This window comes from Macadamia integrifolia, unplaced genomic scaffold, assembly GCF_013358625.1.
Source record: "Macadamia integrifolia cultivar HAES 741 unplaced genomic scaffold, SCU_Mint_v3 scaffold1835, whole genome shotgun sequence".
Classification (NCBI taxonomy): domain Eukaryota; kingdom Viridiplantae; phylum Streptophyta; class Magnoliopsida; order Proteales; family Proteaceae; genus Macadamia; species Macadamia integrifolia.
The window spans coordinates 82,411-106,148 of record NW_024868375.1 but is presented as its reverse complement, the minus strand read 5'-3'; the positions used below and the strand labels follow the sequence as shown (position 1 = coordinate 106,148).

General features: G+C 38.5%; 1 protein-coding gene, 1 long non-coding RNA gene and 1 pseudogene across 3 annotated transcripts; all 3 read right to left on the bottom strand.

Annotated features, from left to right (window-relative positions):
- Positions 1–206: 206 nt before the first annotated feature.
- Positions 207–1,978, bottom strand: LOC122064952 (14-3-3-like protein). 2 transcript variants are annotated; one of them, XM_042628736.1, is made up of 3 exons: positions 1,859–1,978; positions 1,052–1,554; positions 207–952 (listed from the first exon to the last, which is right to left on the bottom strand). In XM_042628736.1, the coding sequence occupies exons 2-3, from the start codon at positions 1,535–1,537 to the stop codon at positions 812–814; spliced, it is 627 nt and encodes a 208-aa protein (XP_042484670.1). In that variant the 5' UTR covers positions 1,538–1,554; positions 1,859–1,978; the 3' UTR covers positions 207–811. The 2 variants fall into 2 exon arrangements, with proteins under 2 accessions (XP_042484670.1, XP_042484668.1); XM_042628734.1 differs by having other exon boundaries at positions 1,807–1,916.
- A 1,436-nt stretch (positions 1,979–3,414) lies between these two features.
- LOC122064953 lies at positions 3,415–7,679 on the bottom strand. Its single transcript, XR_006135865.1, has 4 exons — positions 7,605–7,679; positions 5,672–5,739; positions 5,090–5,183; positions 3,415–3,538 (listed from the first exon to the last, which is right to left on the bottom strand). It is a non-coding gene; the product is annotated as an uncharacterized LOC122064953 (long non-coding RNA).
- A 70-nt stretch (positions 7,680–7,749) lies between these two features.
- LOC122064954 overlaps positions 7,750–23,738 on the bottom strand; it is a 46,665-nt pseudogene continuing 30,676 nt past the window's right edge.

The following is a 23,738-nucleotide window of genomic DNA, read 5'->3' as shown; positions in this document are numbered from 1 at the left end:
CACAATCATAATGACACACAAGCTAGTGGAACTTCTTATTTTGGGGGTGGGGCATGGGGTTGGGGGTGGTTGTTCACAACTAAGCAGGCTAGAAATTTAACATGCTCAATGTTGAAAGACACCTCACTTATGTCCCAAGCATACTTTCCAATATCTAACAGCATTTGAGATGATGAGAAATAGACAATCCTCAAGGTTTTCTAATGTTCAAGAAACAATCCCTTTAATATTGAAGCTTACTAATTAGATATGTTATAGAACTTTACATAAAGAAAGTAAGAAATACCGACATACAATAGATACTTCCAATTTGAGGAATACTCATACTTTGCATTTTTTTGGATCAAATGTGAACCCATACAAGGTCAAGTATGCCATTTTATATTCACTCCTTAGGTATCCATTATTTCCTTACTCAATACACAAACATATGTATGTAACACTTTCAAAAAGTAAAATCCATAAAAAGGTACTGTAGCAGCTCTTGCATCCATTATCAAGTTTGGCAGGACTATCTACTGCCAGGCGACTGGAGGATGCAAATGTGAATTTACCACTTTTTGCAAAAAATACACAGGCAGCAATGATCTACATACAGTTCTGAGTTAAGCATCCATGGTTTATAATGCGCAAGATGCATAAAAAGAGAGCATATTATTTAAGGGACGAGCACTTCTGACTATCCGAAAAAACAAAAATTAAGGAGCATCTGATTAACAGCTAAAAATTTCATTTGTTAACTCCATTTTCCAAGCAAGCAAATCCAGAGTAATTTCTTTAGATGCATGCATAGAAAGTTAATGAAAAAGAATCATATGAGAGAACCAACCTGCTTTGCAAGATTGCAAGCGCGATCAGGTGAGTTCAGAATTTCGTAATAGAAAACTGAAAAGTTAAGGGCAAGCCCCAGCCTAATCGGGTGAGTGGGAGCCAATTCAACCACAGCAATGTCCTAAATGGAAGAAGATAGATAACAAAGTCATGCTATGATCAACAAAACAAAACATCAGTCAAAGCAAACAGGTTAACAGGGGCTCACGGACCATCCCACCTGTGCAGACTTGTAAGCCAACAAAGTGCTCTCGGCAGCTTCCTTCCTCTCAGCACCAGTCTTGAATTCAGCCAGGTACCTATGGTAATCACCTTTCATCTTAAGGTAAAACACCTTGGACTCCGCAGTTGTCGATGAAGGGATTAAATGCGACTCCAGAAGTCCCATGATCCCATCACAAATCTTGCTGAGTTCTGATTCAATCTTTGCCCTGTATACCTTGATAGCAGCCACATGTTCTTCATTTCCACGGCTTTCTTCCTTCTGCTCAATGGAAGAAATGATCCTCCATGAAGCCCTTCTTGCTCCAATCACATTCTTGTAAGCCACAGAGAGAAGATTTCTCTCCTCTACTGTTAGTTCCTCAACGTCCACCGTCTTCGCTACACCCTCCATGAATTCCACCATCTCCTCATACCGTTCAGCCTGCTCCGCCAATTTCGCCAAGTACACATTTTCCTCCCGAGACGATTCGGCCGGAGACATCCTAATAATAATAGTACCTGAAATCACAACAAAAAAAAAATTGAAAATTTTAAATGGAATCCGTCATATGAATCGAATCACCAAAGCAAAATCCAAGCTTTATGGATAAAAAACTAGGAATTTTGGGTCATCAGATCTCAAAGAAATCCAAATAGCAGAAGTGATTTTCCGATCGATCGTTCATCAGTCAACAGAGAAATTCTCAAATATCTGAGAAGAGAATTAATCAATAAACAGTTTCGAGAACAAATAGATCTAAAAGATCTAACCTTATTAGTGAAGCGAGAAATAAATGACAATTTAGGAATGAGAAGAACACACCTAAGAGAGAACCTAAGAGGTTTGGGGCTGACGAACCAAATCTTCCCTCTCTCTCTCTCTCTCTCCCTTCCCCTCCCTTCCCCTTCCACTTTAGCGTCGTTTTTGCTGTCTTCCCTTCATTTTAGAGAGAGAGATGCCACGACATTAAAATGTTCCAATGTATAGTCAACAAACCACTCTTAACTCGACACGTGTTAGATTCTCAGCCGGTTTCCATGACACCACATAGACGTTGACCGTTGACTATCAACCCCGCTTTGTTACTCGTAAGTATAATTTTAATTTTCACATTTAAAAAAACAGAGCGAGTGATAGCAGGACATACGTATTGCGATCTTATCTTTACTTTCTTTTAATATTAATCATCCATTTAAGTTTAGATTAATCTAAATTATCTATTAGTTTTTTATATTGTAACTGATTCCTAGTTTTTAGGGTGGAGAGATGACGGATGTGGTTACTTAACTTGTCTAATATTTTTTTATATAAATAAATAAATAAAAAATAAAAATCCAATATAAGCGGACTCCTCCTTCGATTTTGTTGGTAAATCTCAATTATCTCTATCTCTCTCTCTCTCTCTCTCTCTCTCTCTCTCTCTCTCTCTCCTTGCTTTTTCTTCAACATTGTTCCTTTTTTCTATAGCCACCATCATCATCATCTCTCTCTCTCTCAAAATAGGATGAGATAAGAAAAAAAATCAACATAACTATATTCAGGCACTGAGCATATGAGAGACTTTGCCACACATATCAAAATACCATGTTTACAAAGCTGTTGAATATCTAGGATTTTATTATTACTTATTGGGTAGATATTATTAACTTATGAGAATTTACCATGAATGCAAATCTTCACTGAAATTGGTAAACAAAACTTCAACTAAACTGGAGAGCAGTGAAAAAGGAAGAAGAAAGAAGGAACAACCTTGAAGAAGAAGCAAGGAGAGAGAGAAAGAGAGAATCGAGATTTCTAAGCGAAATGAAAGGAGGAGTCCGCTTATATTGAGATTTTATTATTTATTTATTTAAATATTAATAATATTAAACAGAGTTGTAAACAGTTACAACTCTGTTAGTAGGATTAATATATTTAACACGTGTCAATCATATCACTTATGTTAACATTCACTAAGCTCCGAACGTTCCGTATTCCTATTTTTCTTCACGTACCGCGACCATTTTGCCTTTAAAAAATGTTTTCTTTTGCCTTCGCGTAGTTTTTCAGTTTTAGAAGCCGGAATCTATATCAATGATATGTAATAGAGATAATATTATTTGTTAGCAGTTCTGTCACATCCCATCTTCATTAAGGCTAGAACATATACCTATATTCTATTGAATTTTCAGGATCTCAATGCAGTACTTTGATGTCTCAATAAAAAGAAAATCATCTAAATAATGTCAGTGGGATTAATATAAGATCGAACAAGTAAACCTATAAACGGTTGTTTCTTTACAATAGAGGATATATTTACATTAAAGTTGTCACATTTTTTACATAACTTATAATACACAAAATATCCAAAACAACCCAAAGACCAAATTGTCCTCAACAAGGTACTTTGCACGCATAGTCATCACATGTGTAATCGGGGTGATGCTTCTCGACCTCAGGCATCCATCTATCATGAACCACTAGTGTGGGTTTGGGTATCTCACCGCTCGCAGCCATCAGCATCTAAAAAGGGAAACAAACGAGGGATGAGCTTCACTAAGGCAATGAATGAGCTTTACTAAGGCAATGACGGGTGAGACATGCAAGCGTACATAACTAAAATGATGCAATGCATGAACCATTCACAAATAACGTGACGTGGTACATGAGTTCAATTTTATTAAATAACTTATATAACAAAACTAAGTCTAAAATGGTATAAGTGCTACTACAATAATAGGTGGTATTCTTGGTCTCAGAATGCGCCATCGGTCATCTAGTGACACAAGCTAGTTGCAAGTTAGGAGCCCACCGGTCTCGGCATGTCTAACAAGCCCCTATTGATAACCCCTCTGATGCCACAGTCTTGGAACTCACACATCGGTCACTCAGGCTATGTCTGCCTCTAATGATATTCACATCGTACTGCAAACATGGTATTCTGAAAAGGTTCATCGGACCTACCACAATGGGATTAGCCAACACTTTACCCCTGTTGATAAGGGGTCGTAACACTAGGTCCATTATCCTAGCATATGCTTACTACATGTTATGCACATATCATCATTTAAAAGAAATGTAGGAACACGGTACCAAAACTCACACATCGGCGTCACTGTGTTCCACACACAATTTTGTCAATACCACAATTCACCTCAACGATTCTCACAACCTATAACGAACGATACAATCAAGTAACAACATAAACCATCATTACCATCCAATCTTTATATACAAAGATCTACAAGTAACATAAAAAAATTTAAACATTCTTACAAAAATAATAATAATGAAGGTTAAACAAGATTCATGCTTACACAAATAAAAAAATAAATAGAAACATTCCATAAAATAAAACCAATCACTCACTCACCTTGTCGATAGACTAGGTGAAAACAGAAATTTCCCTACACTGCGTTGGCCTCACAGCATGTCTTGGTTATGTTCTATCCAAATAGGTTTGATTAGGTTCTGAAATAGGGTATCAGTCAGTGCCACCAGTGGATGGTGCCTCACTAGTGGGTGCCATCTGTGGATGGAACAGAAGCTTAGATTTCTGAGTTTTGTTCACTGGTTGATGTCTCCAGTGGGTTGGTAATCCATCGGTGGTTATCAACTGGTGGGGCCCCAAGAGTGAGCTCTCTACCCAGATCTCATCCTTAGTGTATATTGCTTCTATTGGGGTCCTAACTATGGGGAATATATTGACCATTTAGGTGGGGTTAACCAAAGGCCCAATTTGTAGCCATTTTTGTGGGTTTCATCAGCCCTAGGTCTAAGGACTAAACTTAGGTTGTATCTAAGTAGAGAACATGTCTCATGAGCTAGGTTTCTATTGAACCCCAAATCCTAACCTTTAGCCTAAGTCATACTAGGTCCTTAATCTTTTAGAATCCTAATAACTTATGTAGGGCTGCATGCTCCCATGCTAGATGAGGTGAAATAGAAGCATGCATGCAGTCTTGCATGCATAATCATGCTCAACCAAGTAGTTTTCAGTCGAACATAACCCAATCCCAGTCGAGGTTCATCAATAATAAAGATGGAAGGGAGAGAGAGTGATAGGTCAACTACCTTGAGTGGGTGAAAGTAGGTAGATTGTAGAAACTCAAACTCCAAACCTTAACTCTCTAAACTTCCTTCTTCTTCTCCTTTCCTCTCCTCCTTTCTGCAATTTTTAAAATGAAAGAAGTAAGGATTGCATATTATATACATGAGCCTATGTGACTAAAACATGTTTGCCTAAATAATGTGTTTTAATAGAATCTATTTAATAAGATAATTGATCCATGTCGGCCCACTTCCATAGTTTATTTAGGCTAATCCATTAATATGGGTGATGAACCAAACTTCAGAGGTGTTTCGGAGTATACGGGTGCAAAGACCCGGGGCCCGCAGGCAAATAACCTATTTCTGGTAGTACTACAGCACCACTGGTGGTGATCAACCAGAAAACCATGTTGTGCCTATTTTTCCTATCTCTCTTTGGTGGTTCTATTCAGATGGAAAGTGGATCCCATCGTGGTCCGTGTATGATAATGTGCCCATACATGTGAGGTCGATACAAAGAGTTGAGAACATTTACCACCAGGGCTTTAAGTGTTTGAATCTCCACCAAATATATTTGCGTGGTCTACACTGACATTTAAGACTAACCTTCACTTCCATGCAGTGGACCAAAGCAGACCACAGGTTGCCAATAGCTATCGCCTTAGGTTCGTCACCTGTGATCAAAAGTTGAAATTAGTCCGAGATTTTAAGACATGGGTGTCACAAGTTCTAATAAATTACCAATATTGACCCTTAAATATACTGATTACTCCCCCCCCCCTCATTTTCGACTCAATCTTAGATGCCAAGTCCCACAGCCATCCCTCCATGCCTTGATGTTATGAAAACATACGATGATATGTCATTTTTAAAGTATTTTTGAAAATTCTTTTATACTCATTACTTAAAGAACTTTTTGAAATAAAACAAGGGGCAATTGAAAGGTGTCAAATTTCGATGAAAGTTGAATGGTTCTTATTTAACCCCAGTATGACCTGGTCCATGCGGTTGTGAAATCAATATAGCCCACGGGACTAGTAAGGACAAAAAGAAAGAAAAAGAGGTGTGAAGTTTTAAATACACCTATATAGGTGCCATTCAGATACTCCCTACTATCAGACAAAGCCTATTTATGAAAGACATACTAGATGCCTTGGAAAATGTTACACATACAAGGCATACAAATTATTTCATTTTCGAGGCCATTTGTTCTGATAAAAAAAAAGTTAAAAAAAGGAAAAGAAACACTACCTAGTCGCACCCCTTGTGCTCTCTCACAGGGTGTTGTGAAATGATGCCTCTACCCCCAAATGGATACCCTTGCTTTCTCCCTCATTGGCTCAGGTGTTAGTGTGGAGACCATGTGACCAAGTAGCATTTTTCATCTCCCCCACCCATACCCCAAAAAATAAGAAAAATAAAAAAATAAAAAATAAATAGTACTTTGGCAGTTCGATAAAATTAAAAAATTTCTAATATCATGGTATTGATTTTTTGATAAGTACTTACTTGAGAAGAAGTTTTTCTTTTTAAGTTACTCAGTAAATATGAGCTGAAATAAGGGGTAAGTTTAAGTTATGTGCAACAAATGAGGACTTGGATTTATCCCTAAAATGATGCAGGGTGCAAGAACCCTATCAGTCTGGCGTAGGAAACATCATACTTGCAGATCAGTGAGAAGGCACGCGAGAACATCTTCGACGCATAGTGGGGGGAAGGCAGCAGTCTTTTTAGGACCGACTTAGTTTGGGCATTTCCTATGTCAGTTCTCCCCCCCCCCCCCCCAACCCCAAAACCAATATTTTAAGAAAATAACTCGTTGATTTGGATTTTTATAGTATTGATTTTAAACAGAGGTACCCTTTGTGTTTTGGGCATAAAGGCCAAAATAAATTGAAACGGCCAAAAATCATGAAATTTTAAACTGAAATTCTAGTAAAGATGTCAAACTAGTTCAGACTCCAAATGAAATGATATCTAATCGACTGAACCAAATGCACCTAATAAAAAAAGGAAGGTCTCAACCTGATTTGAAGTAGCCAAAACAAAACATATAGGGTAGTCTTGCTTTCAACAACCAATTAGTACATTGGACCTTGATAAAATTTGTCTTAATTGATACAGAGTACATGATAACAGGAAAAAGTATTGACGTAGGTACAAGAAATCTTCTTCAAAGTCTGACGCAGGCAAAGGATGAAGGTGAAACGTGACTGAAATATAGAGTGATCCAGTGATTTTGCATAATCTGGTTATGAATGCCTACACTAGTTGGAGCTCAGTCCCTTTATTTTTTGGTCTATAAATCTTTTTTTTTTTTTGGGGGGGGGGGGGGAGGACTAATTTTTGGCTCAAGCAGTCAAGGAATTAGTGCTGTTGTTTAAACAAGAAGCTTACCTTGTTATGCATAGGAAAATTAATATCTATGACTAAAATACTTATGTGGATGTAACTCCTTATTTAAGTTAATTGAACTTTTTCCTTTCTCATTTGGAAAAAAAAAAGACCTACAAACCTTCCTCCATATAAGCAAACTAACCTCAGATCCTGTGGATTGCAGCCAGCTTGAGAGCTGCAGATCAGAGTTTGATGGCTTCAAGTCCTTCCTATTCCTGCACACTCAAATATTGTAAAATTCCACACCTCCCCCCCCCCCCCCCCAACCCAAAAAAAAAACTTATATCTTGATTCTGAATGGAGTAGGTTACTTTCTATTTAACTTTGGCATGATGTCTTAATAGCATAAGTTATGGGAATATAGCAGCAGTCATTTTTCACAGACACTGCTAATGATGTGTATTTACATTGCAATCAAGAATCAAGCTTGTAAATGGATCCAACTTTTAAGCAGACTATCCTCCAATAACTTTGAAGTTAACTTCTCTCACTCAACCAGAAGACTGTTGAGGAATTTTTTGTTATATACATTGTTAAGATATTTCCACAATTTTCTTTTGAAATGATACATCCATCATTTGCAAGGGCCGATCGATCAGATCAAAGATTATCAATGAACATTCAAGGAGCAAGTGGAAGGTTCTTCACATCAGTCATAAGAGATACCTCATGGCCATTTGTTGAGCTGCACAGACCAAGGAATATGTCATTGAAATGATGATGATTATGAAGATCCTAAGAGTAAAATTGGAAATAATTTGGATCTAGCACTGGTTGTAACCTTCCGTGTACTCAATGGATAAGAATATCAGCATTCACTATTAGACCAGTCCCACTTAAGAAATTAACCAAAAAGATCAGCTTGAGAAAACAGTCCCAACATATATATATATATATATATATATTCTTTTTATTGTTTTTTTCACTTGCTTTTATTATATTTCTTGAATGTTTCCATCCAAAAAAAACATAAACCTCCATCGAAATAATCTATAGTCAGAGGGGTGAAAGTTATTTAACCAAGCTGATTTTTGTGTATGAATTCATCCTTTTTTTCAGTCTTGATCCACCAAACATGAGACCGTTGGTTAGTTATTTCCGATGCACAGGAGTTTTGCAGCACCATACTACGTCTAGTCCACATATAACAACAACGAAAGAATTATCAGAAAAGCTTTCGTACGATGAACAGAAGGGGATGGATGAGTACCTGAGATAGCTTAAAGCAGACATCCTGTATAGACAAGTGAATACCAAGAGATGCAATCCAATAGAATAGAAGAATATGAACGCTCGAGCATATCTGCCAATATAAACAAGCATTAAACGATTTATCATGTCCATCCCAGAGATTACGTTCTAATTTTAGTGAATAGGGTGTGAAAACTATAAACAAGCTGTAACTGGTTCATAGTTACCTTGCTTCCAAGTTTCTGGAAACTAATAAATTCAATTCATTAGAGCTACAGATATCTGCAACACAAAAAGGATGACACAAGAAATTACATCAAGTTACCCAAAGGTTGCAAGAACATGGAAATTGTTTCAGTTTTGTCCAGCTGATTATTCACTATAAAACTGCACATAAAGTACTTCTAGCCCATCTGGAAGCATGAATTTCAATTATATTTTCTACTGGAGTTGGAATGAGTATCAAGCATTGTTATGTAAAATCTGCAATTAAAACATGGCACACACAGGAAATACTAATGGACACATGCTTAATTAAATTAAAGTCATCAAGACATTTTATTTTAAAAGGAAAATAAGGCATCATCATTTTACTAAAAAACAAGTGCATAACTTAAGTTGCTTGCACATCAAGCCAAGCCCTAGAGAATTTGGCTTTGATAAGTCGCGTTCCTAACCAAAACTATGATTTCATGTATTCCACTCTCACCCCACACACCCCCGCAAAAAAAAAAAAAAAAAAAAAAAAATGGAAGTCTCAAATAAAGTTTGAATAGTAAAGGTGGTCAACAACAACAACCATAACCTTATCCCAACTAAATGGGGCGGCTACATGGATCCAATATGAAACAGAAAAAGAAAAAAGGCAAACAAGGAAAAAGAAGACGATAAGAAAAGATAAAAAATAGCAGTAAAAGTAGAACAGCTTCCCGGTAACAACCCCTATAGGGGATCGGCTACGCAAGTCTTTGTTCTCCACAGAGGTCTATTTGTGGTCATACTAGAATCCAATCCTACCATATGCATATCTTTTCTTACCACTTCGCTAATAGTCATTTAGGTCCGCCATTACCTCTTCTAGGACCCTCAATATGCATCTGGTTGCTTCTCTTGACCGGGGCATCCATAGGTAATGCAGAACTGGGGTTTTAAAAAAACCCTGTTCGGTTCGCTTAATGGGCCCACCCACATTAGAGAACTCAATAATCAAAGGCAGTGGCAGTATTGTAAATAACAGGAGTTATAAAGAGCGTGGTAGAGCTGTAAATATTCAGATTACTAATGAGCTACTTGGGAGATGGGACCTAAAGGGAATTAATACTTATTTGGTGGGGATAAACTAGGAAACAAAATATGAGTTTGGGATATGAGAGAATTAGAGGGGCATAACAGGAAATCAGCATAAAAGACAAATAAATAGCACTCACAATGCTTCTTCAACCTTGCGTCAGATCTAGAAACCAGGCAGAGTCTATTGGATTCAAGGAGGAAGAACTCCCTGGTAAGAGCTCAGATCGATCTGAAATTTGTGAGGATGGGTTGCAACTCACAGCCCTACTAAAACCATCACATAATCTCCTTAGACAACAAGCAAACCAGAAGTTTCAGAGGTCTAAACTGAGCTCTACGGTGAGGTTCTGTTCAGACCTGCAACTGAAGTTCTATCCTTTGATGAGAGGATTTCTGGAACCAGGGTTGGATCTCTTAGGGAAGAGCAACCTTCGCACAAAGTTTCAGCTCCAGCAGATCAAAGGTGAGGGAGATCGATCCCTTGTTTGGTGCTGCAACTGTTGCCCAGAAACAGGGGCTCGACCAGCAAGAGAGAGAATGAAGAGAAGAAGAAGAACAGAAGAAGAGAAGAAGGAAGGAAGGAAGGAAGGAAGGATGGAAGGAAGGAAAAAGAGGAGAAAGTCAGGGAAGGGAAGGAGAAAAGCACTCACAGTAGTCATGTTTCACCCAAAATACTCATCACTTTCAATCAATTCTTCCATTTAAAATCTGATCTCCATAATCGTTTTACAGCAATTTAAAGAAGCATTCCTTACATAAAATTGAAAGCAATTAAAAGATAGAACTAATCTAAAATAGAAACTAACTAATTGCAAAGGAAATCCTAAGTATCTGCTTCTAAAGCAAAGAAAATCAAATATATTAATTTGCTTCCCTAATTATCAATTACCAACCTTGGTCAGACCAAAATATTGGTTTGGGTTGGTTGTGTCTTGGCTTAGGCCTCCATAGTAGGTCAGTCCGGTCCAATCAAGCCAAGGCATCTGCATCAATAGGCCTCCATTGAATATGACCATACCACCTCAACCTGGTCTCGTGGGGCTTGTCTTGGATCGGGGCAATCCCCCACTTTGTTTCTAATACAATCATTCCTTATTCTATCTCTTCAGGTCTTGCCACACATCCTGCGTAACATCCCTATCTCAGCGGCCCCTAGTTTATTCAAATTACTCTTTTTGACTGCCCAACACTCAAGTCGTAGTTGGTCATATTGCAATTTTATAGAATTTTTCCTTGAGTTTAATTGGCATAAGTTTGTCACAAAGCACTCCTGAGACACTTCTCCACTTCATTCATCTAAAACTTTAATTCTGTGGGACACATCATCCTTTATGTTACAAGTCTAGAATCTTGCAACTAGATTAGAGAAGAGGAAGGAGAGGAGAGGAGAGAAGTAAGAGAGAAGAGAGGAAGAAAGTTGAGAGGAAGAGAGCTGAGAAGAATAGAGTTTCTTGTTCTTTCTTCTTGTTTTGAGCTCTAAGGCCCTTGCACCTTATATAGAGGATGTGGAGAAGAATAAAGTCTTCCTCCCACCAAACTCTTATCTACCATAATTAATGCCCACCAAGCTCTCACTTAATATCATTAATGGAGGAGGTTGCCACTTAGCTTTGACAATGAAGGCAGCCCCCTTTGTTAACAATGGTGGGAGGTTTACCTAACACTAATAAGATTAAAATACCCCTAGAAACTCCACACTCCCCCTCAAGCTGGAGCATATATATCACCCATGCTCAGCTTGTTACAAAAAGTATGAAAAACAGGAGCAAACAATGACTTGGTAAACATATCGGCCAATTGATCTGTGGAAGGAACACATAGAGTCTCCACTAGCTTCTTTAAGACTGCATCATGAACGAAGTGACAATCCACTTCAATATACTTGGTTTTGTTCGTGAAAGACCAGATTACTGGCAATATAAACAGTTGCTTAGTTGTCACAGTACATCTTCATAGGAGTTGGCACAGAAAAACCCATCTCTAGAAGCAAAGAGCGAAGCCACATCAACCCGGCAGTAGTATGAGCCATGGCTCTATACTCTGCTTCAACACTGGATCTAGCAATAGTAGTTTGTTTCTTGCTACGCCATGTAACCAGGTTCCCTCCGATAAAGCCACAATACCTAGTAGTAGACCGACGATCACTGGCAGAACCTACCCAATCAGCATCAAAGAAGGTAACTAAATCCATATGCTTATTGGGTTGATAATTAGCCATTTATTAGGAGCACCCTTCAAGTACTGAAGAATACAATCGACTATGTCCCAATAAGCTTTCTTAGGAGACGACATAAATTGACTGAGAACTCCAATTGCAAATGATATGTCTAGTCTCGTAACTGTAACTATCAAACTTCCCAATCAAACTCCTATACTGGTACATATCTTTGAGAATCTCACCATCATCAACTCCAAACTTCTGATGACGGTCCATATGTACATGCACTGGTTTTGATGCAAGCACACCAGTGTCAGATAGAAGATCTAGAACGTACTTCCTTCAAGATACGCTGATTCCTTTCTTGCTTCTGATATCCTCAATACCAATGAAATAGTGAAGTTGACTTAAATCCTTGGTCTGAAAATGCTGTTGTAAATACTCTTTCACCTTAGTAATACCAACTGCATTATTGCTAGAGATGATGATATCATCCACTTAAACAACCAAGATAACTAACTTATATTCCTGGAGATGAACAAAAACAGAGTGGTCTGAATAACACTGAGAAAACCTATAAATGGTAATAGTAGTACTAAACTTCTCAAACCACGCCCTGGGAGATTGCTTTAGTCCATAAATAGCCTTATCTAATCTTCATACACGACCACCATTCTCCCCTTGAGCAACATACCTAAGAGGTTGCTCCATATACACTTCCTCTTGCAGGTCCCCATAGAGAAAAGCATTCTTAATGTCTAACTGAAACAATGGCCAGTCAAAATTGAATGCAAGGGATATCAAAACACAAACAGAATTCAATCTAGCAACAGGAGAATGTTTCAAAATAATCAATCCTGTAAGTCTATGTGTACCCTTTGGCAACCAAACTGGTTTTCAACCCCTCACCAGAGCCATCAAAATGGTACTTAACAGTGTAACCCAGCAACATTTCACCAGGTCCTTTCCAGGAGGCAAATCTACCAAATTCCAGGTGTCACGGGTCAAAAGATCATCCATTTTAACATCCATGGCAGCTTTCCATCCAGGAAGACGGAGAGCTTCAATATGATTTTTGGGAATAATATGAGTAAACAAAGATTGGGCGAGACTATGAATGGGAGATGGAAGATGAGACAAATAAACAAAGGTATCTATAGGATACATAGCCATGGACTTTTGAGTACAGGAACATATGCCTTTATGAAGAGAAACTGGTTAGTCATCAGATAATGAAAAACTAGGAGCTCAACTAAAGGAAGAATCTGGTATAGGAGGTGAAGCATTCGGAGTAGGTTTCACCTCACTAGGCTGGCCCGACTTATCCCGTCGCTGATGACCTGCAAAGGTGGCGTAGTGCTGACATTTGGATCATCAAAGAAGGGGACCAAAAAGGGAATTGGAGCAATAACAAGAATGGTCCCCTCATCCCCGGATAAATAGGTTTGGGGAGAAAAATAGGGAGTACCCTTAAAGAATGACACATCAGCACTAACAAAGTTCTTATGAGTGACTGGGTCATAAGACTTATATCCTTTCTGAGTACGATGATAACCCCAAAAAATGCATTTAGTGGACCTAGGGGACAACTTATCAGACTATGAATTTAAATTGTGAACAAAGCACACACAACCAAAAACCCGAGGAGGTAAAGAAAAAGAGGGTAAATAAAGAAAAGCAACAAAAAACGAAGATCGATCAGCAAGGATAGAAAACAGCATTCAATTAATTAAATAACAGGCAGTTAAGACCCCATCACACCAAAATTGCTTCGGAACATCCTGTTCCCACCTGTGCAAATCCTCACCTCTCCCCTTCATTCTTCTTCTTCATTTCTGATTTCTGTTTCTGGGTAGTATTAACAGTCCCTTACAATTGGATTGAGTTCTATTGATTCAGCCCTTGGGAACAAAAAATTTCGGGGCAAAGATAGCCCTACCATAGACATTACCTGTGGATTCCCATCCCTAAGCCTTGCTGCAGTAGTGAATTGCAGAACCAGTTTCATATCAGATTACCCTCTTCTAGCAGTTGCAGTTTCAGACATCAAATACCTATCTCTGGTTTTTAATACTCGGGCTGGTAATGATGCACATTCGATAAGGATCTTCAACATCAACTTAGCCATGAAATCGCAGGATCAACAGAAGCAGTGTTGTCTTCCACCTCACTGTCGCATCCAGAGGTAGAAGACGAGACCTCTCTCCATTTCTCTCATTGATATTTTAACCCATTACTTATCTTTACCTTTCTTTAGTTATTGTCCCAAAATACCTTCCATCCTTATTTCTGTTTGTCCTTATTTTGTTTTTGGGCAAAAGAACACTACCCTGTTGGCCCAGGCACCAATGTTATTAAGGTGGCGAGGCGACTGAGGTGTTTGAGAGTCTTTCAGAGCGCTTTGGCAATAGGGCGGGCATAAGGCATCACCTTATTGAATAAAACGTTCTAGGATTTTCTTTTTTATATAACCATTCTATTTGGCTCAAATGACATATTAAATACTAATATGCTAAATAAAGATTAAAGGTTCATACTTCATACCAATGCAAGATATTCGTAAAAAACAAATTAATAAAGTGAATAAACTAAGTTCATTTTGATCAGTCATTATCATAGCATATAATATAGATATATAATTACTCAATCAATACTGATAACCAGCAGTCAAGAAAATCAAACCAGATTGCCAGAACCAAGGAGCTGCATATTCATCCAAAAAAATAATTGCAAAAAAAAAGGAAAGCTGCAGAATAAGATAATATTATATCCAGCAGTACCATCTCACAAAGAATAAATCAGAAAGCTACCAGCCACAAAAGGCAATACTTATTAATCAAAAGAATAATACCCAAGCTAGAATACACAATCAATATTGATAACCAGCAGCCAAGAACATCAAACCAGAACCAAGGAGCTGCATATTCAGATAAAAAAAAGGGGGAAAAGAAAAGAGAGCAGCAGGTTGCAGTGAAGAAGTGAAGAAGAAGAAGGAGAAGATAGAAGGGAGACTGTGAGAGGAAAAGAAAGCAGGAAAAAACGCTGAAAAAAAAGAAAGAAAGAAAGAAGAAGGTAGAACCGTAGAAGGGAGAGGAAAAGTAAAAAAATTCTCTCATACTACAGTGCCACACTTCCAGCTGCAGTAAGAGAAGGAAAAAAAAAAAAAAAAAGGGAAATAGAAGAGATTAAGAGAAAGAAGAAGAAAATACAGCAGGGAAAAACCATAGAATGAAGAAGAATAAAGAAGATGAAAAAAAAAAATTTAATAAATGCATCAAAAGTTTCGGTGTTCGTCTAAGGAATGTTTGCCGGCGGAGTTTTGTCGCGGCCGGAGCAAGATCCGAAGGGGGAAGGAGGAAGGAGGAAGGACTGCTGCGTCGGCCCCAAAACCCTTGCCCGATTTCTCAGTTAGTAACGTAATGCGAATTGTGTGTTTTTTTTTTTTTATTGAGGTTTTCTATTTAAATACCCTTGATCCCATGCTTCTCATGTGTAAAATTCCCCATATACCTGCCAATCAATAAAATCTACATGGAATCAATGGAAAATAGTTTAAAAAAATGTATATAAAAAATGGGCATAAGGCGACCGCCTTGCCCATAAAGCGTCATATGGCACCTAAGGTGTTGCCTTATAGCGCCTTAACAGTTAAATCGACCGCCTTACGTGCAGGCAATAAGGCGGTGCACTGCCTTATGCCCAATACCGCCTCAGTGCCTAGGCGTTGCCTTACCAACGCCTTAATAACTATGGCAGACACATGCCAGTGCACGGACCAATGGGAGGGCGCACAGGAGCATCTTCAACACTCTACAAGGTGGAGGCAGCATTGTCTTTCCGAGCCTGTTATGTCTGGGAAGCAGCTGGGTAGAGTTCTTTCTGTTCCAAGTCTGCCCCTTGATATCTTGTATGCTTTCTTTCCCTTTTGTTCTTTTCTTTTATGGTAAAATTTCCATCTACTTACAAGATTTCCATTACATGCATCAATTGAGTTATTCATTACTTAAGTAAGATTTATTCTGACCCAGGTCCGCGTCAATTGATTCTCAAGAAGTTAGTTGGTTTGAAGATACTACTCGATTTATCCAGAAGCAACAACAGAAATGGTCAGACCAGTAATGTAGTAGAGCATCAATTCAACCCCTTCCACCATTTATTCCTATTCTCCCACTGTCTCACATCAAAATTGGTATTAGGTTGTTCCTATGACAAAGAATGCACCCTTAGAAGCTATTCAGAATAACTGCAAATAGTAAAGGTAATAAGATTTTAGGATCATTCAGTCCCCTAAACATTTTCAGTTATGAGATTCCCAAACCCCTCAAAATTGAGTATAATACAGGATTCCTAACTAATCTTTTTCCATTTAAGCTAGACCAAAATGAGCAAATGTCACATAAGCAGTTACTATAAATGTTAGAACACATACAAACTAATGTTTTTCCATATACATCGAGAAAAGGAATTTATTATGCATATGCAATAAAATAATCAAGAACATCATGAAGAAAAACTCAAAAGCATTTAGTCCACCTAAAAATTTCCTTCAAAAGAACAAGTTCCACCAATTAAACAAAAATAGAAAAAGTAGAGTTCTAAAATATCTTCTTAGAAGAAACAAAGACTAAACTCTTACTTGTTACTCAGAAGAAAACGACCGCTGCGAAGTGTGATTTTATCTCTGAAACCTAGTTCCTTGTATCTTTGGTCCCTTTCCTATTTAAAGTTAAAATGTCTCATAAGTAAAAACTCCTAAAGAAGTATAATGTTTAGATGACAATGGTTACATCATGAATTATATCCATGTCAGTTCAAGCAATATAACAACAAAATGAAAAGCATTAAATTGTTTATGGAAAACTTCAGTTTTAAGTTTACAGTTCTACCACTCTTTTCCTTCATTTTTTTTAACAAAAGAAAATTCAGTAGTTTGGTCAAGGAAATATCAATTTGGACAAAGATTCTAAGGATCATGATGCAGATCATAGACAGAAAGAAGAGGAAGGTCGGCCTCATCATTGAACCAATTTTTTTACCCAAACCAGGCCATGCTATTGGGTTTTCTGGTCTCCTTTTAGTTTCCTTTTATTTCATTGTTCAATTGTTCAATTGGGCTGGAATACTCTTAGAAGTCTTGCTTCAGCCTTTATTAGAGTCCTAGGTTGTGAAGGATCTTTCATTTCTAGGCTGCATATGGGAGTTTCCTATTTTATATCTACTTTTTTTATGTTTATAAGAATGATTGTACAGCTCTTCACTGGAACGATTGAATGAATTGAAGAAATTGAGTTTTCCAGTGCTGTACTAAGGCCCTCACCTGTTGTGCAATCATACTCCTCTTCTCTCATCTCCCTTCTTCCTTTTCTCCCTCCCCATCGATTCTAAACCTCCCCTCTAGGTGTACTCTCTCTTATAATTTCCTCTTCTTTTCCTTCCTATTCCATTTTTTTCCTCTTTCTTTTCTTCTTTCTTGTTACTCTTACTTTCTTTTCCCTGTACTCTGAGGTACTTGCAGGTTTTGAGAAAATTTGTCATAACTCGACTGAACATTCATGGATAAGGCTGAGAATTGGTGAGAATTGGTGATTTTCTTCCATACTTTAGGGCAACCTGAATCCTAGCTCCCTACTCCCTTTTTTCTTTTTTTTTTGGATGAATAAATAATTCATTACCAAGGAGAAGAATATACAAGGGGGGAAAAGAGGGGGGCAAAAAGGAACGAACCCTGAGAGGAGGGGGGGTGAAGCCCAACTAGCAAAGACAGACATCAATTGGGGGGGGGGAAATAGTAGAGGGGAGACCCCAAGAGACAACAATGAGCCTATTCCTTGGGGTGTCTCGAACCGGGCAATGGCGAAGCAAACTAAGCTTGGAGCTAACATCAAAGTAGATGGCTTTCCAAATCCTTTCAGAAAAAGGGGAGTTGAGTCTATCTACAAAGATTTCGCTTCAACCAAAGGTGGTTGATGGTGGTGCAAAAGGCGAGCTTTCCGACTGTGTCACATATGGTAGAGCCACTAAAGATCATGTCAACCCAGATTCATTCACGAGCAAGGGGGAGGATAGGATGGGTGGAGGGCCAGCACGAGCGAAGGTCCTTCTTCCAGATGGAAGCAGAGAAGGGGCAAGAGAAGAAAAGATGGTTAACATCTTCATTACTGTTTTAGTACAAACAACAGGAGGAAGGGGCCTAAATGTGGCGGAAGTTGAGGAAGGACTGCGTAGGGAGGCAGTAGGAGAGGGCTCGTCAGGCGGTAAAGCTATGACGAGGAATGATCCCTTTAAACTAGATGATATTTCGTCAAGGAATAAAAGGGTCTTTGGAATGGATGAAGTTCCAAGCAGAGGCGGAGGTGAACAAGCCCGAGGAGGGGGGCAATCATATAACTTTATCATCTAATCCTCTGTAGCCAGGGGGATTGGGGGCGGGGGGAGGGAGGACCAGAGCTCCCTGCTCTTTATTCTATCCATTTCGTGTGATCCAAGTCTGAAACTCAACCTGGTTTTCCTTTTCTGCCAGTTTTGGTTGCAGATTATTTCAGTTGGGACTGATATTACTTGCTTTCATTAGGAATAGGGGTCGCAACTCACCACCTGAAATCTCAGGTTGATTGGTTCTCAATTGGTTGAGATTTCTCACTGGAATTGAAAGGGACGTACCCCTGCTTTTTTCTTTTTCTCTACCGTGAGGAAGAAGAAGATAACGTACCTCTTATTTACAAGACCGACCAGTTGTGTTCATTACACAAAACTCCCCCGTTCATAGTTACTTCTGTTCTATCCTACCTCTATATTAAATTCCAGAATTGTCCTCTTTCCTTAAGAATTAATTCCTGATTGGTCTCAAATTCTGTAACCTTACTCTTCAGTCTTAAGGGCCTGATTTGTCTGGAAATTACAGAATTTCCATTACCTTTAATTTTTTTAAATCGTTTATCATTTGGGTGAGCCCACAGAGACCCAGAATTAGGGGTTTCATAACTGGTTCACATCAGATCAGACAATGGATATAATTCCTGTTAGGGGGGGAGGGGGGGGAAGAAATCCTCAACTCAACTCAGCCTTATCCCAATTAAATGGGGTCCGGTACATGGATCTTCTTTCTCCAATCAGCTCTATTCAAAGATATACTTCACCCTAAGCTATGCATGTCATTCCACACCACTTCTAGGGTCACTTTAGGCCTACACCAGGCTCTTTTAGCTCCTTTAATCTGAATTGTATCACTGCTTCTTATTGGAGCATTCAAAGGCCTCTATTGTATATATTTGTGCCACCTCAAATGACATTCTCTCAACTTCTCATGTATATGAGCTACTACTAAATTAGCTCTAATGTGTTCATTTTTTCATTTTATCGTTCCTAGTTTTACCACTCATCCATCTCAACATCCTCATTTTAGGTACACTTGAGTTTTTTTATATGTTAATTCTTGATTTCTTCACTTACCAACATTCAGCTCCATATATCATTGTTGGTCATACAATTATTCTATAATAAAATTTTCTATCTTTTACAGAAATAAATAGATTACATAATACTTTGGATGCACCTCTCCATTAATCCATCTCATAGTTGTCACGGCCTCTAGGCAGCCCAAGGCATTGGAGGGGGCCTAGATGTAAGGCAACACCAATAAGGCGCCTGGACACCTAGGCATCGCCATGGTTTAAAGTATCCGTCCATATCGTATCATATCAGTATTGGTCGTATCGATACGATACAGTGAGATACGTTGCAGTATCTTTAAGAGAGTTACTATATAATAGGTTAAAAGTAATGGTCCGGTATCATATCGTATCGGCCGTATCATATTGGAATTGGTGGGTATTGATACGATATGCGATACCAACACTTTAAACCTTAGGGGTCACCTTGTCAACGATGATCCACACTGCTCTAATTCTTTGTGCAAAGACATCTTCTATTTCTCTTTATTTATTAATATTGAACCTAGTTACCTAAAATAATGATTTTGTGGTATCTCCTATCCTTAATTTTCACTACCCTACATATTGTTACTAATGTTATTTACTTATACTCTGTTTTTGTTCTACTTAGCTTAAAGATTTTTTATTCTAAGGGGTATCTCCATAATTCCAATTTGACATTTCTCCCTGCTTTTGTTTCATCCACCAAGGCTATATCATCTGCAAGAAAATCCACCAAGGGATCTGATCTTGAATGTTTCGAGTCAACTAATTTATGATTAGTACAAACTAACTCTTACTAGAAACATTTTATTCTGTAACTTCGCCAAATTAACTCTCTAGGGACTCTATCTTAAGATTTTGTAAATCGTTAAAGGCCATATGGAGATCATTTTTACATTCTTTAAATCTTTTCATTACTCTCCAAAGAAAATAAATACCTTCTGTCATTGATCTTCCTGACATAAAACTAAACTGGTTATCTGAAATATTAGGAGAAATTTTGCATAAAAGCAGCAATCAGGTAAAAGTTTGATAAAGTGCTGACTCTATGTAACAAGGACAGTTCAATTCTGAAAATTCATCCATATAGAACACCAAAATTATGGTTTTCTGCAGAACCTTATATAATTTCAGAGAAGGTTCCACATCCATGACCCTATACCAATGTGGGCCGTCTCTTTCCTGGTTCAGAATTGATTATTGCTTTGTGGTTCTAAAATATGTTCATAATCATATTTACCACTTTATTGCTCATGTTATCAAAGTTATTGTTGAAATATGTAACTAAGGGTGTTGCAGGGGCATTCCTACCTTTTCTCCTTTCCACTGACCCAAATTAATGAAGGATGGCTGAAGGGGGGCATACTTGTAATTTTTGCTCTTTCGTTGCTCATTATGAATAAAGGCTAGTGTGGGCTCATTGATCACTCCATCATTCTACACTAGTTTTTCTGGTAATATGGTATCAGAGACTAAGCAACAAGCCATACCAGACCAAAGCCACATTTTAGAAGCTTCATGGAAAATCAGCTGATTTTGAGCCAAAGCATGCTTGTGGTCGATATAAAACCAAAGTCAATTTGACTGAGACTGTTGACACACCTCCTACAACTGATATAGGCCTCTCCCAGGAGAAATTCCAGGCTTTCAAGCACTTGCTAAAGGCTTCTAATTCATCAGCTCCTGCCAATTCAGCCCCTTTAAGTTCCAACTTTGCTCATGAAGGTATTTTGTCTGGTGGTCACTGTGCATCGGTAGTCTCCAGTCCTTGGATCATTGACTCCGGTGCCACTGATCATATGACCGGTTCTTCCAGCTTATTTCACCAGTATTCACCCACTTCAGACAAAGATAAAGTGAGGGTAGCAAATGGCACCCTATTCTCCATCTCTGGAAAGGGTTCTATTTAGTGTTTTTCCTCTATCACTTTATCTTCAGTTTTAAATATTTCTAATTTTACTACTAACCTGTTATCCATTAGTAACCTCACTAGGGATTAAACGGTAAAGTAACCCGTTTTCTTTCCCACTGCATTTTTTAGGAATTGGTAATGGGGAAGTTGATTGGATGTGGTAAGGTGTAAGGTAGTCGAATGCAAGAACAAGCATTTGCTAGATATTGCTCGAGTCATGATGTTTGCTAGACAAGTTCCATCTCAGTACTGGAGTGATGTCCTCATTGTTGCTAACTTGGTCAATTTACATGCCTACTCATGTTCTAGATTCTTGGAAACCTGTTGATGTTCTTCAAGGGAATTCTTTTCTAGTTCCTCCAAGGGTTTTTTGATGTCCCTATTATGCTAGGGATCATCACTCACCAGGGAAATTGGAACCTCGTAGTACTACGTGTAACTTTCTGGGGTATTCTACTACATAGAACATGTACAAGTGTTACCATCCTCCTACTCGGCGTATTATGGTAACCATGGATGTTGTGTTTTATGAATCCGTTGGTTACTACTCCTTGCCACCTCTTTAGGGGGAGTCTGGTATTGGTAGTGAAGAGGTGACTTCGAATATGCTTGCTCCAGTAGTGTATCCACCATCCTCCTCTGAAGGTCCTCAGGTTCAAAAAGAGAGCTGGGGGGGGGGGACAGAGACTATGATTGGAGCTCAGGGGGAGATCCCAACTTATAAAAAGATAAAGGCAGCAATGGTGGAAGAAATAGATGCCTTAAAATAGAATGCTACATGGGAACTAGTGACTCTTTCTCTTGGGAAAAGACCAATTGGTTTTAAAAGGGTGTTTGTGGTGAAATAGAAAATAGATGACTTTGTGGACGAGTACAAAGCAAGGGTTATGGCTAAATGGTTCACTACCAGGAGACATTTGCACTAGTTGCCAAATTGACTTTTATGCGGGTACTGCTCTCATGTGCTGTAAATTTGTTATGGGATCTTCAACAACTTGATGTAAAGAATGGTTTCCTCCATGGAGAGCTCAATGAGGAAGTGTATATAGACATTCCACTAGAATTCTCCAGTGAGGTAACTCAGGGTAAGATCTGTAGGTTAAAGCGTGCTCTCTATAGGTTGAAGCAGTCACTTAGAGCGTCGTTTGGGAGATTTCAAAAGTCAATGACCTCTATAGGATATAAGTAGAGTAACGCTAACCACAGATTGTCCATAAAAAGGCCTGGTGATAAAATTACTATGCTCATTGTCTATATGGATGACATCGTGGTGACAGGAAATGATAATGTTGAGATTGGTCACCTCAAGGGATTTCTTGGCCGAGAGTTTGAAATAAAGAATCATGGAAAATTATGGAACTTTCTTGGGATTAACGTTGCTCGGTCTTCAAAAGGCATCTTTCTATCCCAGAGGAAGTACATCTTTTATTTGTTGCTTAAGATTGGTTTGTTGGGTTGTCATCCTCTTGATACTCCTATGGAAGCTAGTACCCGACTCAAGGAAAGGAGGGTAAATATGTGACAAAGGGCATTACCAATGGTTTGTAGGCATACTGATCTATCTCTCCCATACATGGCCTGATATTGCTATGGCTGTAAGTTTGGTGGGTCAATTTATGCATGATTCCTATCCCTCCCATATGGAAGTTGTTCTACATATCTTGAGATATTTGAAGTTAAACTAGGAAAAAGGATCCTTTTATCTCCTCATGATCATCTCAGAGTTGAAGCCTATATAGATGCTGATTGGGCTGGATCACCTAACAGAAAATCCGTCTCCGGTAATTGTACCTTCGTGGGTGGGAATATTGTCACTTAGCGCAACAAGAAGCAGAATGTGATAGCTAGATCCAGTGTTGAGGCAGAGTTTTGTGCCATAGCATAAAGGATTTGTGAGTTGTTATGGTTATCGACTTTATTGGATGATATTGGAGTAAATGTTCATCTCCCCACGATGCTCTATTGTGAGTCTATGATAACAAGGCTGCTATCACCCAATACAGGATGCTCGTACCAAGCATGTGGAGATCAACAGACACTTCATCAAAGAGAATTTGGATGCTAGTTTGATTTGTGCTCCCTTCGTGAGATCTAGTAATCAGTTAGCTGATGTGTTCACTAAGGGGTGATGTAGATAAGTCACTTAATGGACCTATTATATTGCAAAATAGCCTTGGGTTAGGTCATGTATGTGTTGGGCCTTTGATCCTATGGGTTTTATTTGTAATGAGTCACTTTAAGGGGCCTAAAATATGGGTAGAAAGTAGGAAAACGGGACTTAATTCATTAGTT

Coding starts and splice junctions, on each gene's coding strand:
- LOC122064952 (XM_042628736.1), bottom strand. CDS start 1,537: ATGTCTCCGGCCGAATCGTCTCGGGAGGAAAATGTGTACTTGGCGAAA. Junction 953..1,051: donor TGGCTTACAAGTCTGCACAG/GTGGGATGGTCC, acceptor TCTTCCATTTAG/GACATTGCTGTGGTTGAATT.